The 16,123-nt window shown below is 50.0% G+C and overlaps 2 protein-coding genes across 3 annotated transcripts; both read right to left on the bottom strand.

The window, feature by feature from the left end:
* Positions 1 to 72: 72 nt before the first annotated feature.
* MGAT2 (alpha-1,6-mannosyl-glycoprotein 2-beta-N-acetylglucosaminyltransferase) lies at positions 73 to 1,593 on the bottom strand. Its single transcript, XM_040602460.1, has one exon. The coding sequence runs from the start codon at positions 1,545 to 1,547 to the stop codon at positions 201 to 203; it is 1,347 nt and encodes a 448-aa protein (XP_040458394.1). The 5' UTR covers positions 1,548 to 1,593; the 3' UTR covers positions 73 to 200.
* A 4,512-nt stretch (positions 1,594 to 6,105) lies between these two features.
* Positions 6,106 to 15,167, bottom strand: LRR1 (leucine rich repeat protein 1). Of its 2 annotated transcripts, XM_040602461.1 has the most exons (4): positions 14,763 to 15,167; positions 14,575 to 14,673; positions 9,712 to 10,439; positions 6,106 to 7,115 (listed from the first exon to the last, which is right to left on the bottom strand). In XM_040602461.1, the coding sequence occupies exons 1-4, from the start codon at positions 14,940 to 14,942 to the stop codon at positions 6,863 to 6,865; spliced, it is 1,260 nt and encodes a 419-aa protein (XP_040458395.1). In that variant the 5' UTR covers positions 14,943 to 15,167; the 3' UTR covers positions 6,106 to 6,862. The 2 variants fall into 2 exon arrangements, with proteins under 2 accessions (XP_040458395.1, XP_040458396.1); XM_040602462.1 differs by lacking the exon at positions 14,575 to 14,673.
* Between the last annotated feature and the right edge of the window lie 956 nt (positions 15,168 to 16,123).

Below are 16,123 nucleotides of genomic sequence, written 5' to 3'. Positions count from 1 at the left end.
AGCGGCCTGGCAGCAGCAAGTAACCTGTTTCCAAAATGTGGTTGCCGAATATGAAAGATTACTATTTTGGGACACCTTTTACAAGAATGTTTATTCATATTAAAGCAGAAACCAACTCATAAATGCTTTTTATACACGTGTGTTGTCTGTAAAAGACAGTATGGAACAACTCAAAAAGAAAAAGGCTGCGAGAGCGATCCTCACTGAAGTCTGCGGTAACTTTTACAGAGTTCGTGGTCCCTAATGTCTCCCCACCCTCCGTTTTTCACATGAGGGGAAAGGGGTGCCATGGAGTACCTTTTACTGACACTCATCGTTTCGGGAAACAGGTACTGTTGGTTGCTGTTCAAGAGAGAGTCGATTTTGGCACTCTGGGTGGACGGTCTGCAGGATTTCTTGTGGTGCATGCCGCAGTCCCCCGTGTGAAAAATCCTGGGGATTTCGGGAACCAGCACCTTCCAGAACTTTGGAAGACATGAGACAGTCAAGTGCTGCAGAGTCCAGTCCCAGTTGTAGTCGTCATAGGTGCAGAAGGCGTCCGTGCACTCGATGAGCTTCTGGTAGGTGTCTCTACCGAAGGCCATGCCCATGTTGTGCTCGGTGGACTTCCACGTCTTCATCTCCACTTTGTCGGCACGGCCGGCGAAGCTGCCGCGGACGGGGCTGTAGGTACCCAGGGAAACAATCTGGCACTCGGGGCACTCCTGCTCGCGTAGGGCCCAGAGCTTCTTGAGGACGTGGTAGAAGTCGGGTGCCAGGTAGTGGTCCTCCTCCAAGAAGAGGACAGGCCCGGTGTGCTCCCGCAGCGCCCGCACCCGCTCCCAGACGAAGTGCAGCTTCCACCACCAGTGGTGCTTGGTCTGGGAGAAGCGGGCTTCGCGGTAGTGCCCGAAGGAGTCGGGGTACTCGGCGTTGATGCAGCCCAGGCGCAGGGCCGCCGCCTTGCCCACGTCGCGGGGGCAATCGCGGGGGTCGTGGCCGGGGAACTCGCGGGGGTAGAGCTGGATGCTGAAGGGGAAGAAGACCTGCAGGACGGGGCAGAAGTCCACGCGTGCCGCCAGCCGGTTCAGCTCCTCGGCCCACAGGTCGTGGCTCAGCACCAGCAGCACGTTCTCCACTCCCGCCGCCCGCCGCAGCGACTCCAGCAGCAGCCGCAGGTGCTCGGCTCGATCGTGCACCTGCACCACCAGCACCACGTCGGCGGCGGCGGCCCGCGCCGGGAAGCGCCCGGCGTTCCGCACCGGCTGGTCGAAGTTCAGCCGGTAAACGAGGGAGCGGTAGCTCAGCGTCCCGTTCTCGGCCAGCACCGGCGGCGCTGCAGACGCAGCCGAGGCGTTAGCAGCACCGGGCCGGCGCGGCGGCGGCTCGCTGACCCGCGGTGCTTCCCCGGTGGTACCGGTACCGCCCCGCTGCTGCTGCTGCTGCTGCTGTTGCTGCTGCTGCCGCCTCCGCCCGCCGCCGCCGCCGCTGCCCCACAGCGCCAGCGCGCAGACCGCCAGCGCCAGCGCCAGCAGCAACACCTTCCGCTTGTAGATCCGCAGCCGCATCCTTCCCGGCGGCGGCGGCCGCCGCTCCCCGCCACCCTCCCGCCGCCGCCGCCGCCGCCGCCGCTCCCGCAGGCAGCGCGCGCGCGCCGCCGCCGCCCCCTCCCGCACACGTCGCCGCACGCCATAGGCCAACGGCCCCCCCGCCGCCGCGCTCCTATTGGCCGCCAGCGCCGTCACTCCCCGCCGCTTCCGCCGGCTGGGGGCCGCGCAGCCGCTCCCGCCCCCCACATCGGGCCGGCCCGGGGGCGCCCGCTGCCCCGGGCGCTCGGCCGCGCTGCCATTGGCCGCCGCTAATTGCGGGACCGAGCGGGAGCGCGAAGCGGGGCTGGGGTCTCGGGCGGCACCTCCGGGCCGGGCCCCCAGCCCCTGAGGGTGCGGGGGCGAGAGAAAGTCGCTGCGGGAGCCGGGTGTGGAGCTGCCCCGCTGGGACCGAGCGGTGAAACCGGCCCAGATGTGCCCGAGCAACGCGTGAGAGACTCACCCTGGAGCTGCAAGAAGGAAAGAAAAACCATGCCAGGCTTGACAAAGCGAGACAAGAAATTCCTTCCTGAAACACAAGAAGAATAAGACGCATTAATTGTAGAACTGCAAGGATAAATTTAGTCGAGATTTGCAAGATTAATGTATAAGAAGAAAATTCCAGAATGGCAAGAGTACTAAATTTCTAGAATTGCCAGACTAATACATTCAAAAACCACTCCGGAATTGCATGAATACAAGAAAATAATTCTAGAGTGGCAAGAACAATGCGTAATAAAATCACGTTCAAATTGCAAGAATAATACATAATAAAACAATGCAACAATTCCAAAAATAACACATAATAAAATCAAGCTACAAGAATAATACATAATCCTAGAATTACAAGAACATAAGACAATAATTTTAGAATTGGAATGTAAAATGATGGTCATTCTAAAATTACAAGAGTAATCTAGAATGAAATAATCCTACAGTTACAAATAATGGCAGGGGTTACTCTGGGGATCCTGTACAGTCCCAGCTGTGAGACGTGGTGACGTGGCCAGGGCACGGTGCGCTCCGAGGGCCAGGCACGGTGCCCATGCATGTCCATGTCCTTGGGACGGGTGGCAGCAGGACACTGGTGCTCGCGGAACTGCACCAGTTTGCCTTCGAGAAGCTTTCCAAACCTGCCAGCCGTCCCCGTGCTGTGTGTGGGGGTGGTGGCGGTGAGCAGCAACAGCGCAGCGTTCCACCAAGCCCCCAGCCTGGCCATGGAGCGAACGGCAGTGCTGGCATGTCCCAGCTCTGTCCAGCAGGAATTCCTGACTCTGTCCGCCTGCCCGCAGCAGTGGCCCCGCATTTCACAAGCACCCCCGCCATGAGGGTCTCCGCTGCGTCTCATCCCTTATGGCACTACAATACTGTTTTCAGGAGGCTGCTACCACCTCCTCCCACGCAGGATGTTACTGATACATGCAGGTTCGGGGGCTGTTTATTTTTTAGTCTGGGTTAGCATCAATACTCATTTTCCTAATTTTAAGCATTCCTTGTCCCAAGAAGGCAACTCCCACAGAGCCAGATTTACGATCTTGCCACGGCTGTGGGTAAAACTTCAGCAACTGCAATGCTGTTCCACTGGGATAACAGAGCTTCCCTATCGCACAGGCAGCACACAGATAAACACATGAAGGATTGCAAAGCACTCAGATAACGCCAAGTGGCATCAGCACAGCAAACCCAGGCCAATTAAAGAATGACCCGGCCTGCCACCAGCCCCGCTTGCAGCAGCATTCAGGAGCATCAACTCGAGATCTGCCATCAAGGCTTTTTCCCCAAGACGAGACAGGTAAATACAGGTTTCAACTGCATTTAACAGCGTCTCACATCAGACAGCGTCCTCAAATTCTGAGTGAGAGCCATCGGTTGCTTTAACCCCATGAGAGTAACCCTGCAGGACTTGACTCTACAACATCCGAGGCAAACACAAAACTTCTTGGGTACAAGATTAACGAGAAGTGACCACAGTGATGCTTCTATGTTTAGGACACATTTTTAATGACAGTTTCACAGCCTGACCTTTGCTGAGCTTCGTGTAACTCAGCAAGTTTCTCCGAATCATGCAGGCACAACTGGTGGTTTTCAAGCGAGGCATTAAAAAAGAGCATTGCTTAAAAGACAGAGGCTGGACTCTGCAGCAAAGTTGGTTTGATTCAATCAAATCGTGTTGCTACAAATAGGAAACACCATGTAACTGGCCCAACAGAGTTCCCCACAAGTACAATAAATGAGGTAGAATAGTTTCTCATGAGAACAATTTTTGCCTGGTCCCATTTTGTCTGCGAAAAGCCCTGGGCACAGCAGCCGGCCATACACGCTCCTGCGCTTGCATTGCCAGCCAGCAGAACTGTGCCCGTCTTTTGCCATCTACACCGGCGCCCGCACCTGCCCGTCGGCCTCTTCCCCAGACGAGCGAGCTGGAGGAGATCTCGGGCACTGCGGCCGTCTTGCTGGCACGCAAGGGAAACCGCCGGAGAAGATGCTCCTGAAAGAAGCGATTTCTATTTTGGCTTCTATCTAACGCGGAAGAGCGGCCTCGGCTCTGGCTCCCCCGCCACCTCCCGGCTGGCCGGCAGCCGGCAGCGCCGGGCCGGGAGCGCTGCAGCAGCTGCCCCGGCTGCTCACCACTCTGCAGCCCCCCGGCTCAGAGCCCAGCTACCTCCCCGCGCACCTCGCACCTCTGGGATGAAGCTGCCATCGGGGAACTTCACCCTACCGAGACAAACGCTCTGCAGCACGGAAAGAGCTTGTTTGCAGGGATTGTGAGACACAGAAAATGGAGCTGGCTGGAACAGACTCCCAAGGGAACTTGGGGACATCGTACATCCCTCCGACCCCTCTGCTTGGCTACACAAGACTTCCCTTTTCTTTGTCTTTTGCTGGGTGGTGGGAAAGCAGTGGTTCAGAAAGCTCCTCCTCACATTTGACCTCTGTGGAGACGGCAAGACCACAGCACGCTGGGGACGTTGCTGCGTTGCTAGAAGGTGCCCTGGTGCTAATGCAGTGACCTCTGCAGCACAGGGCTCCGGCACCCTACCACCCTCCTCCACGCCGTGTCAGCTGCCATAGTTTCAGAGGATTAAGGGAAGCCAAGTCAAGTTCTGGGGATGGCATTCACTTCAGAGGTAATGGCAGCCCAGTGCACACACATGGGGTTTAAAAAGAAAACCAACCCAGCGCACACGGAGAGCTGACCGCAAACTATTTGTGTACAAAAAGCCCTTTCCCACAGTCTCCTTTCCCCGCCAAGGGGGGGCTGCAGCCCTGTTCACCTTGGCCTTTGGCCCCCCAGCTGATCCCTTCTCCCAGCACAGCAGGGCTTGGACCTGACTTCACAGCCCGGCTGCTCATGCCCTGGGCCATGCAGGTGCAGTTCCCTCCTCCGCCCAGCACAGCTGGCCCCCCTGGCAGGCCCTCAGCCATGCAGACACCCACACATCTGCACCTGAAATTCCCCAGTCCCACAGGAGGCCAAATTTCTGCATGTACTCTCTTCCCCTCCCCTTAATCATGCACTCCACCTAAAAGGTATTTTTCCAAATGAGTAATCTTTACGCTGCTGCAATTAGGACAAGATCTCTCTCCCTTTACAACAGCATTAGCATACAACTATTCAAAAACTCCCAGGGTGAGCTCTGCAGTGCTTTCCAAAGGCTGCTGTTGAGGTAAACAGGCACACTTGTCTCCCTCCTTCACAAGTTCTCTCTAGTTGAAGAGCAACATATAAGGAATGATTCATCCAATTCTTCCTGTAGTTGCTTAAGAGTTACGGTTTTATGAATACTGTATCAAAAGAACATGGTCAAGTTATCCTGACCTTCACAGAAAGTTTTGATGACACTCGATATTTCTAGAATAAGGGATCCTCTTCCTCAGGAAGATGTGTCTTTTGCCCTTGTCTGAGCAAAGCCCTTTCATAGGTGTGCTTCAATATTTATTTCTACTATGAATGTGAATGCTACTAATTGGATTAGTAAAGAGTTTGAAACTGCTGATTTTTAGAACGTGGACAAAGGTTGTGCTCGCACAGGAGACATTAAGCTATACCTGCAAGCCAGTACCTTCTTCCAAAGCCTGCTGTCGCCTTTCAGGCTGCTCCTTGTGCTGTACATTGCATCGAGCTGTCACTTGAAGCCCAGTCTAGATCAGTTCTGTGCTCAGGAAGTACAGATATCCTGTTTTCCCATTGAAACAACATGACTGCCACAGCAGGGTACTTATCCATAACCCGAAGACATGCAAAGTGTGTAATTTGCTGCTCCTGCTTCAATACCGCTTCAAAAATAAGTGTGACGTGCTCCCTCTTGCTCCAAGCCATCACATGTCTCAGGGCACGGGATGCCTAAAGACTTCTCAAGGGACTTTTGTTCCGTGCTGTTTCAATACCCCAGCCATGGACCAGCTGACAAGATGTGAAATAAGGGTGTGTGGATACTCTCAAGTATTTCGGTACCTTCATCAGGAAAAAGGCCAGGAGCTAATCCCTAGAATACACTGGATGAGACACTCATTAGAGAAAACACAATTCACATGTACATAGAAGGGTTTCAAAATTTAATAAGTTGACACAGTGAACAACTCTAGAACCTTTAAAACATGAGAGTTAAGAAACAAAGTTTAGGTCACATATTTAGAAAAAGTAATTTCTTGTATCACAAAGAGATAAAACTAAAACCATTTGTTCTGGTAAAAAAACAACCAGCAATGCTGGTCCCCACTTGAAGTGAGAATGCTGTAACAGAACTTTTAAAAAAGAAGCACCTGGAATTACATGACCAGTTTTGGAACTGCTCCCACTGTAATTACTTCTCATAGCAGCCTGCCAAGTTGCTCTACAGTAAACAGGTCGGGAAGAGCCCAGTCCAGTGATAAAAGCCAATGCAGCCATCTTCTGTAGGCAGCGTTCGGAGCCTCAAGCGTAAGTAAGCAAAGCAGTTCAATATAAGCTCACCTTCCTTCTCCTAGTGAGAAGAAACAACTTACTCCACAAAACAAAGAAAACTGTCATGATACTCCAAACAGAATCACAGTAATAGGGGAAAGCAAAATACATTCTAAGGAAGGTTCATTCAAGCCAAGCATTGATTTTTATTCAAACCAAAGGGAGATGCTAGCGGTGGAGGAACAGTCAGGCAACCGGATCAGGCTGACGGAGCCCCCTCACTGCAAGACTGACATTTGCTATCTGCAGCAAACGCTCTGTTGCAGCACGTGTGGGTAACACGCAGAAAACAATTTCAGGCTCCTCCGTCACTGGACAGAACTTCAGGCAGAGCTTTTGCACCTGGTAATGGTCACCCGTTACTCTGCAGGTACCTATCCAGAAACTGGGAATAGCAGTCTAGAGAACAGAAGTAGCAGATGATGGGTGCTTCTGTACCTCCCATATTATCCACAAGGACCACGGTATGAGCTACGTGGTGGAGATTCATGGTCACCGTGATCTGAATGAAGCTGCTCAGACAGGCACTTCCGCACTGGCACGTTTTAGCCACTTCCAGATCTTTGCAGAGGTGAGAAGGAAGAAGATGACAACCATAAGGGATTCTGTTGAACAAGAGGAGTAAGTGTGAATTCATGTCAAAATTAACCAGTGTCACTCAAATGCAGCGACACGCCATATGCACCAGCTGGAAGAAACACCATTCTGAGATCACAGACAAGGCAAATCTGAAATTTTGCCACCTGCCATATTGAACCAGTTAGGAATTAAACACCACTTTCCAAGACAGTCGCTAAACACATGCAACCATGTTACTGACCCCTAAGTACGAAGGACCTGAACTCCAGAAGACACTGCAGCAAGAACCAGGGAGTTCACAGAAATCATAACAGCCTGTATCACAGCGACAGATAATTCAAAAGAAGATTATGAATAATGAAACAACTGGGCACGTATCTGCTCTTCCCTTACGTTAGCCAGGAAGATCACTGTATTTCATCCTGGCCTGAGAAAGCACCCACCATCTACTTCTCACTCTCTAATATGAAGAAGCGGTAGTAGCATAAAAACACCGTATCTAGAGGAAAGAGAGGACAAAAAGAGCCTTTTTACAGTAGTACTACATTGCAGGCCATAAATTAAGGTTCTTTTGATATACCACTCTGTTCATCCATCATGGCAATAACGACATCCAGAGACAGGAACAAGAATTGCTTCTTTTTAAATTCGCAGCAGAGTGGCCTTGTGTTTGGGGTACAAAATAAGTATTTTCCCCGAAGTACTTTGTTGAGTTAACTTCAAAGTGTGAGTATCACCGGTGCCCAGCTGTCATTTGAGACTCACAGAATAGGTCTCACTGACTCACATCCCGACTACACCTACACATTCCCAATTCTTTCTACATACCATCATTCACATAGCTAAGACTCCTGTGGTTGGGTTTTTTTTTTTTTACCACTTCAATTTCAGGACATGCTTTTTTCCGGTCAGGAAAAGCATAATCACAGCTCTGGTACTTGCCCAGACTGCTACTACGAAGACTGATTTTCCAAACATTTGCTTTCACATCTTCCCTCCTCCTGTTTTCTTCCATTCTCAAGGTTTTTACAGCCCATCATCACTCCTGTTTCTCATTCTTTGTTAATTCTCACATCCGGTGAATGTCAGACAATATCTGTTGCCCACTTCTTAGACTTGACTATTTTTTCTTTTACACTTAAGATAATCAGGACCACTCTGACCAAAGTTGTCTCCTAATAACCACAGGTCTGTGGGCAAGGGGACTGTTTTCATTGCCTCTCGTCTCACCAGACTCCTGGAGCAGAAAGTTTTTTTTGTTTTGTGTGGTGCCATTTTCTTAAAGCCTGCTGCATGGGGCCTGGGTTAATGACTAGGTATCCTTAGGTACTCCGGTAACGTAACTGAGCACCAAAATCTGACCAGTGATGAGGGATTATATTCTCCAGGAAAGTAAGACCCCAGCCTTAATAATACTTATAACAAAACCACTGCAATCTATATAAAGTTGGGAAAGGAGACATGTGGAGTTTAATTACTCTAATAAAACCAGGGTAAGATTTGAACCAGAACATTTGGTTGCTCGGCTCATTTCCAGGGTGTGCCCTGCATGCCTGTGGACACCTTTAGCAGAGACTTGAGCAATTAACCCAGGTTTATGGGGCGCTGCCCACCCCTAAGGCAGGAATGGACACAGAACGTAGATTTGGAACATTTCAAGTCTGTCTCTCACCCCCTTTCTGTACTGGTGACTCTTTTCCATCTTCCTGCTCCCTTTGCACCCAGAACAGGGAGGAAGTAGCAGCAGCTGGTGCCAAAGAATCAGAGGCAGCGGCACGCAGGCAGAGCTATGCAATCCGTGTTGGAGAAGGAGAGAGAACTGACAACAAACAGCAGCCTGGCAAGGGTGATGTTCACTTGGTGAAATAGTATTTTTTAAAATTACCTCAGAACTGGGCTTCTCCACATAAGACAGAGTAACCTTACTCCAACACCAAAGGAAATAAACATCAGGGAAAACCTAAGGTAGGGAGAAGCCTGCAGTAGGTCATATCAACTCCAGTGTGACACTTGCCCTCTGAGAAGCCACCTTGCAGTACCCTTCCAACACTACTCAGCTTGTGTGAGGTCCCATCTCAAGCAGAGGCAGACCGGTCCATGTCTGTAACTAGGAGCTGCATGGCAGAAGTTAACCGTTTGCCAACACACTGCTCTCACACAGGCTAATGGGCATTACACACAGTTTTAGTGTACTTTAATGTGAGCACAAGATGAAGGGGAACCATTTTTGAAAGCAATGTCCAAGAGCCCAACACAAAATATGATCAGTGCCACAAACTCTACTGTAGCGGAAACCCCTCAATACAAAATGTCAGAAGTTGTTCTGGGTTGTAGAACCGATTCTCTTTGGGCAAGAATATTCTGTTACGGTGCCCCCATTTTGTGGACAAAAGCATTTAAACCTATAGCTTGCTCTAAACGCTTCCACGTCACCAATTTACTGCATTATCCTGCATAATGAAGGGATGATTTTACAAGCGGAATTCAAAGCAACTTTAACCTTACAGTTTTTAACAGGTGAAGAGCAGTAGCTGCTAACAGGAAAAAAGAAGTCAGTAAAGTTTAAACTTGACAGGTTTGAAACTGAATAGGTGCAATGCATACCCAGCATGCTACTCTTACCTGTAATTTATGGTTGCTCTTGCAGCACACTCTAACAAAGTCAATGGTATTTTCAGTTGTATATTGGGAACAAGTGGATTAGGCTGTTCAAAAGGATTTCCAAAGAGATCCAAGTTCTCAAGACAGAGTTTCCTAAAATCATTGGGCAAGAAAGGAAGTTTGTTTCGAGCTGCTGACAGAAAGCGCAGATGATATAACTGGCCAATCTTGAAGGGCAACCTAATCAACTCATTGTCATCCAGCTTTAAATTAACGAGTTCTTGCAGCTGGCAAAACTGAATTGGAAGGGCTTTGATTTTGTTTTGGCTCAGGTCCAAGAACTGAAGAGACTTCTGAAGGGTGGAGCTGCATAGAGCCCCACTGAAGGACTCCAAGTGATTGTCATGCAAAATAAGCTCCTGAAGACAGATCAGGTCACCAATAGTAGCTGGCAGCTGCTTAATATGATTATGACTTAGGTCTAGTTTTCGGAGTTTCTTCAAACAAAGTACACGCGTGTCAATCCGAGCAAGTTTGCAGTACGAGGCTTGGAGATGTTCAAGAGAGTAAGGAAAATTTTTGGTGAGAGGATAGTCCCTTCTTGAGGTTATGATCATTTTTGTCTTCGGTTTTTCCACCTCCGAGTTCTTTGCTGGTACCAAAGTTGAGAGAGGGAGAGCTCCTATGTCGGTCCCTTGGTGAGCCAGCCTCACAGCTGAAAGGAAATTCTTTAAATTGCTGGCATTTGCCTACAGGAAAACACAAAGGTGGAATTAAAAGTTAATTATTCTTGTGCTCATTTGTACTAACACTTTCTGAACTATTTTGTACCCCTATCTGGAGCTACTAACTCAGCAGGGCAATAAAATGAGAAAGGGAAACAACTCGGGCTTATTAGGTTGATGTGCTGTTTACAGCATTTAAGAACAAATGGCATGCAATTTGAATGAGACATTACGACCTCTCTGAATAATCTAGATCAAACAAACCAGGCTGCATTACTCAGAAAAGGAACAAAGCACTGAATTCACAGCTGAAACTGAAGCACAGAAAAAAAGCCTGATGCACTGTGATCTTCCTAACCTGCAACAGGATAAAGGGACAGTTTATAAAAACACACAGGGGGAAAATCAGAGATCCAAAGCTGGAGGTGATAATTTCTGAAAGTTGCTAGGAAGGAAGAGGATAAAATCAGAGGCTAAATTCAACGTAAAGGTAGGTAGAAAGCTTCAAGGCAGGTTAAGTCAGTGCTTCTGGTCACACACACAGAGCTGTGTTTGGTTGTGCCAGCATCAAACAAGGATTATTATTTGCAGTAATTTGTTCTGTAAACAACTGAGCAATTTTGCTTTAAGTGGGATACAATATAATGGCAGTAAGGACAGAGAGTCAAATCAATGGAGTATCAGATGACCTGTATTTTAAATAAAGGTTGAGAAAGCCGTGATCCACTTGTACTGATATAATTAACTTTTATGAACAGGGGGGTGCCCAAACATTTATCTTCTAAATTTTCTAGCAAGTCTCTAGTCAAGCTGACGTGCGGCTGACAGACGCTAAGCTATAAAGTGAATTCTAAAATAACAAGCACAATGCATCCCTACAAGTAAAAGTCATCTCTCATTGCAGGAAAGAACAAGCTTGGCATTTTGGCATGGCTCAGGGTCAAGAGGTTTGCACTTTGTTCCCAGCTGTAACTTGCCCAGGCCTAGTGATGCCCATTTCTGCACCTGACTTTTTTTTCCTAAATGTATTTGTTTATACCAAATTCTAGAGGGTCCAGAACTAGCTAACATAATATAAGCACCTACCACACCAAAGCAATCACCCTGGAGACTTCTGGATGCTAAGGTGACATAAAGACCATAAAGGTCAAACATATTTCACTGCATCAGCAACCTAAAATGATTGCCTTCCTTAAGCATTTAATGCACATCTATTCTCTTAACTCCCGATGTGATATCCTCCAGAGGTGGGGAAGGTGCACATAAAAAGTCCTTGTATCCAAGACCAGCATTCATTATCTCAGCCAATCCAACAAAAGCATTCAGCTATAGAACTCCCCCTAACTACAGGCAGGTTTGTCATGCTCCTGAGGGTAATAAGTAGCTAACTAAAGTTGGAAGAGAAAAAGTCCTCCAGATCTGTAAAGACCAAGTGAAAGAAATGACTGTATGTTATAATGACGTTACAGGCAACATTTCTTTGCACTCAAAGCATGAAGCACAACAGATATCTCTGCATCAAATTTCCTCCGCGATACCTTCATAAAGGCAACGTACTATCTGTAAACCCATTGTTGAGGAACCTTGAATACCTTGAGAAAAATACTAAGAAAAAACCCAAAGAATTAGATGGAAGCACTCAGGATGCAATTTTCTGCCACAAGCCTGAACTCTCAACCACAGAATAGATGTCAGGAGAAGAGGTTAATCTGCGCTGATGCCTTAACAAGTCTCTTGTTTCAGAGCTAAATGAATGATGACAAGGCAATTGGAGATTACATGGATTTCAGACCTTGTGTGCAATGCAGCAGGCACAGGCTTGCTGAAGGAAAAAACCCAAACCCAACAACCCAACACAGTGACTTTATTATTTTTGTTCCAGGGTTGAATGCTCCAGACTGATGTTTCTCAACTTAAATTTCTGATGTGGCTGAATGCAGCAAATCGCACTGCCTGGCAGAACTCAAAGATGGATTTTGCACAGTAGTTGCATACAACTGCTATAGTCATACCTGGAAATCTCTTTTCTACAAAGCTTTTGCCCACCTTTGAGAGTCAAGAAGCCTTTCTGTAAAGAAATCATGGCAGACTAGCAGAAACACTACAGAAAAGTTACCAAGCATCTTAAATTGGGTTTCTGGATTTGGAGCTTTTAAAAGAAATATATAATATCACTGATTTTGGAAGAAATCAGTGGATTAGTTTCTGGAGCTTGATAGTATAAGGGTGAGCCTTATGTTAAAATGGGGAGTGAGGATCTAGCCTCCTTGGAGCAACTCTGGTCATTATTCTAAGCCCTGTTTCATTAGATTCAGTTGAGACTTAGTCTAACAACGTTTTGGGCTATCTTATCATACGGAAAACAATGGATGTAAATGTTAATTAAATTACTACCCACACTGAAAGAGTATCTGTCAAACTGTTTTCCTACAGGCCCTACGAACAGTCGAAGTTAGATCTTGTAGCACTAAGCCACAGACCTTTCTTCTCCAATTTTATACTACTAGTAGATCCCCTTACAACAAGCCTGCTTTTGTACCTTTGCTTTGAGATAAACTTTTTGACTTCTCAGGCTTCAGCTGAATTGTTCAGAGTAAAGGATGCAGAACAAGAAGATACTCTGAATCTAGTGCAACACGCATGAGTTTTCTGTTTTGCAAGATACAGAGCGCATTTGCTTCTGACAAGAGAAAAATTAATTGGATCAGGACATACAGAGCTTCTTTTCTGTTCAACCCTGTAGAGGTGAACTGCTTTCTTCACCATATTAAGGCTACTTCCCTTACCACTACAGCTTTCACTCTTGCACGGATAAGGTATTTCCAGACCACCACAGCACTGTGCCACGTTCTGCAAAATCTTGAGCTATCACAACTATATTCAGGCTCATATTTAGTTACTAGTCTTATTCCCAATAAAGTGTTTGGTGTTTTTTTTTTTTCCCTTGCTGGGTCACATTTGTTTTCTTTTCAGCAAATCACCCTCCCAAATACAGATTCATTCACCTTGTTCCTCAAGCAGACCTTGCAGCATGCCCTGAGCTCCACTCCGCTTTGGCAAAGATTCTCGTCAGTGCCTGTTGCAGCTGCAGTGTGCAGAAAACACACCCTGTGCATTTCTCCTTAGACAGACCCTTTGAGAAAGCATTCTGCTTGTGAAGGAATAAGCTTCACCACTCACAGTTACAGCTGCTCAGTCCGACATCACTGAAATTACTGAAGGATCTCCTTCTTCAGGCCAAATAATCAGGTGCAACAGAAAGTAAAAATTATTTTCCCAATAAAAAAATCAATATTATTAGCTTTTATTTACACATCCTAACTCTAAGGTTTTAGAAAAGCTGTCCTGCTTTCCTCCTCTGAAAGGCTACATAAGATTACTGGAACAGGCGCAAGAAAAAAGCCCAACCCTTAACCAGCATAAAAACTGAATGTTAACGTGATCTTTTTGGTGTGTTTATCATTATTAAAAACACTTTACAGCTTTCAAATACCTTATGAACTGGAAATAAACACATTGGTGAGTCCCACTATCAGCTAAGCGTTAAGGCAAGACAGTGCCTGTAGCGCTGATCCTTACTATGTGTCTCCAGCTTTGAAAACCAGTGGGGACATTGCTTGGCCACTAAGACAAGAGTGTTCTCCTTTTTTTTTCTCTTCATTAGAAAGAGAGTAAGCACTAACTGTTTCATGGAATTTAGGACCAAAGAGCAAGATGACGTATCAGAGAGATGAAAGAGTTGTTTCTCTCTACACAAGCGATGAACAGCAACATGAAAAATGGACTTTCTGCTCCCACTGTTTCCCCAGAGGAAGCAGAAGGTGGGAGAATCAGAACACAGCCCAGCAAAGAAGCTGGGCTCAGCCTTCCTGGCACAAAGTGAGCAAGGCACCTCCTATTCTCCCTTTTGCCGTAGCCTGCTGAGGACACACAAAGCCAAGCTCCGTGCCGCCGCACGCCTCCGGTGCCGAAGCTGCGCTGTCAGTCGCCGTGCGGCGTCCGTGGGCCGGACCTCGAGCCGGCAGCCTGGGCACCCACCGGGCTCCCCCCAGCACGGTGGCGGGGCGCACCCCGGCCCCTCCACACCCGCTCGGTTCCGAGCTCGCGACGGCACCGATCCCTCGTCGGTGTCCCGGGCCGCCAGCCGCGGCCCCCCCACCTTGCTGAGGCAGACGTCCACGGCGGGCTCCCGCAGGCGCACGGTGGCCTTGCCTTCCTCCACGAACCGGGTGAAGAACCGCTCGATGTTCTCCTGCACCTACGAGGCAAGGCGGGCGCTCAGCAGCCGCGGCGGGGCGAGGGGACCCGCCCCGGCCCGGTCTCCCCCCTCCCCGCCGCCGTCCCCACCTTGTAGCGAGCACCGACCCGGTCCCGCGCCGTGCACACCATGAGGTAAACGCCGCCGCCCCGCGCCCGTCCGGGCGGGCGGCCGAGCGAGAGGAGAGCCCTGGTGGCGCGGCCGCGGCCCCGCAGCCCGCAGGTGGGCAGGAGCCGGCTGACCACCTCCACCTCGCACTGCAGCCGCATCTCCGCCCGCCCCGCCACCGACCAACGGCCCGCTCACTGGCGGCACCGCCCGGGGGCCTCCCGCGCTCTCCGCGCACAGCTGCCCGCCGCCGTGCCTGTCTCCCCGATATTCCGCTTGCCGCCGCCAGCCCGGCTGGGGGCCGCCCGCCCGGCGTCAGGGCTCGCCCGGCGGGAAGGGAGAGCGGCGGCACCGGCGGCGGCACCGGCAGCAGCGGCCAGCCCCGGCCAGGGGCCCTCAGCGCGGGCTCTGCGCCGGCGCCCCCTGGAGGGGGCTCGGCTCTGCTCGGCTCTGCTCGGCGCTGCTCGCTCGGCTCCCATCGGCTCCCATCGGCTCCCATCGGCTCCCATCGGCTCCCATCGGCTCCCATCGGCTCCCATCGGCTCCCATCGGTTCCCATCGGCTCGGCTCGGCCCTCATCGGCTCCGCTCGGCCCGGCTCGGATCGCTCGGCGGAAAGAGTCGAGGGAGGTGGCGGGGGTTAGCAGACACAGGGGAGCTGAAGGGACACGGGAGCGCAGCCCTGTGGGCACGCCGGTCCCCGGTGCCCCCTGGGCTCGGTGACCGGGGGCTGGCAGCGGGAGTGGCACACCGCCCGTGCTGGCCACAGCGGGGAGCCCAGGCCAGGGTGTGAGGCACAGGGAACGGGCGGAAGGGTTGACTGGCCTCACCGCAGGGAGCGGCTCAGTGCCCTGGGTCCACACTGCAGGCAAATCTTCTGGGCGGTTTCTACAATTGTATGTAACAGAGGAATAGAGTGAGCCTGGAGAGGATTGAGAGGGGATCGTACTGCTTCATACAAATATCTTTTTTATACATATATATGTATTCATATATAAGGGCGGGTACCAAGAGGACATGGCCAGGCTCTTTTCAGCGGTGCCCAGCGACAGAACAAGGGGCAACGGGCACACGCTGCAACACGGGGAGTTCCACCTGAACCTGAGGAGAAACGTCTTTACCGTGAGGGTCTCCCAGAGCGGGCTGCAGAGCCACGTCCAGGTGGGTTTGGATGTCTCCAGAGCAGGAGACCCCACCGCCTCTCCGGGCAGCCTGGCCAGTGCCCAGGGATGCACAATCAGTTCCTAAGAAGTGGAGTCTTTCTTGTGAAGCAATTTCAAAAAAGGTTCACTGTAGTTTAGTTCTGGGGAGGTTTCGCTCCCCTTCCACCCCTCACCAGTCCG

Source organism: Falco naumanni, chromosome 7 (assembly GCF_017639655.2).
Source record: "Falco naumanni isolate bFalNau1 chromosome 7, bFalNau1.pat, whole genome shotgun sequence".
NCBI classification, from domain to species: domain Eukaryota; kingdom Metazoa; phylum Chordata; class Aves; order Falconiformes; family Falconidae; genus Falco; species Falco naumanni.
This window is presented reverse-complemented; position numbering and strand designations above follow the sequence as displayed.

Bases quoted from the DNA above. Each gene is read 5' to 3' on its own strand.
- LRR1 (XM_040602461.1), bottom strand. From the start codon at position 14,942: ATGCGGCTGCAGTGCGAGGTGGAGGTGGTCAGCCGGCTCCTGCCCACC. The intron at 10,440-14,574 runs GTGGGGGGGCCG...GTTTTCCTGTAG, and splicing joins TGGACGTCTGCCTCAGCAAG to GCAAATGCCAGCAATTTAAA. The intron at 7,116-9,711 runs GTAAGAGTAGCA...CTTGTTCAACAG, and splicing joins AGAGCAACCATAAATTACAG to AATCCCTTATGGTTGTCATC.
- MGAT2 (XM_040602460.1), bottom strand. From the start codon at position 1,547: ATGCGGCTGCGGATCTACAAGCGGAAGGTGTTGCTGCTGGCGCTGGCG.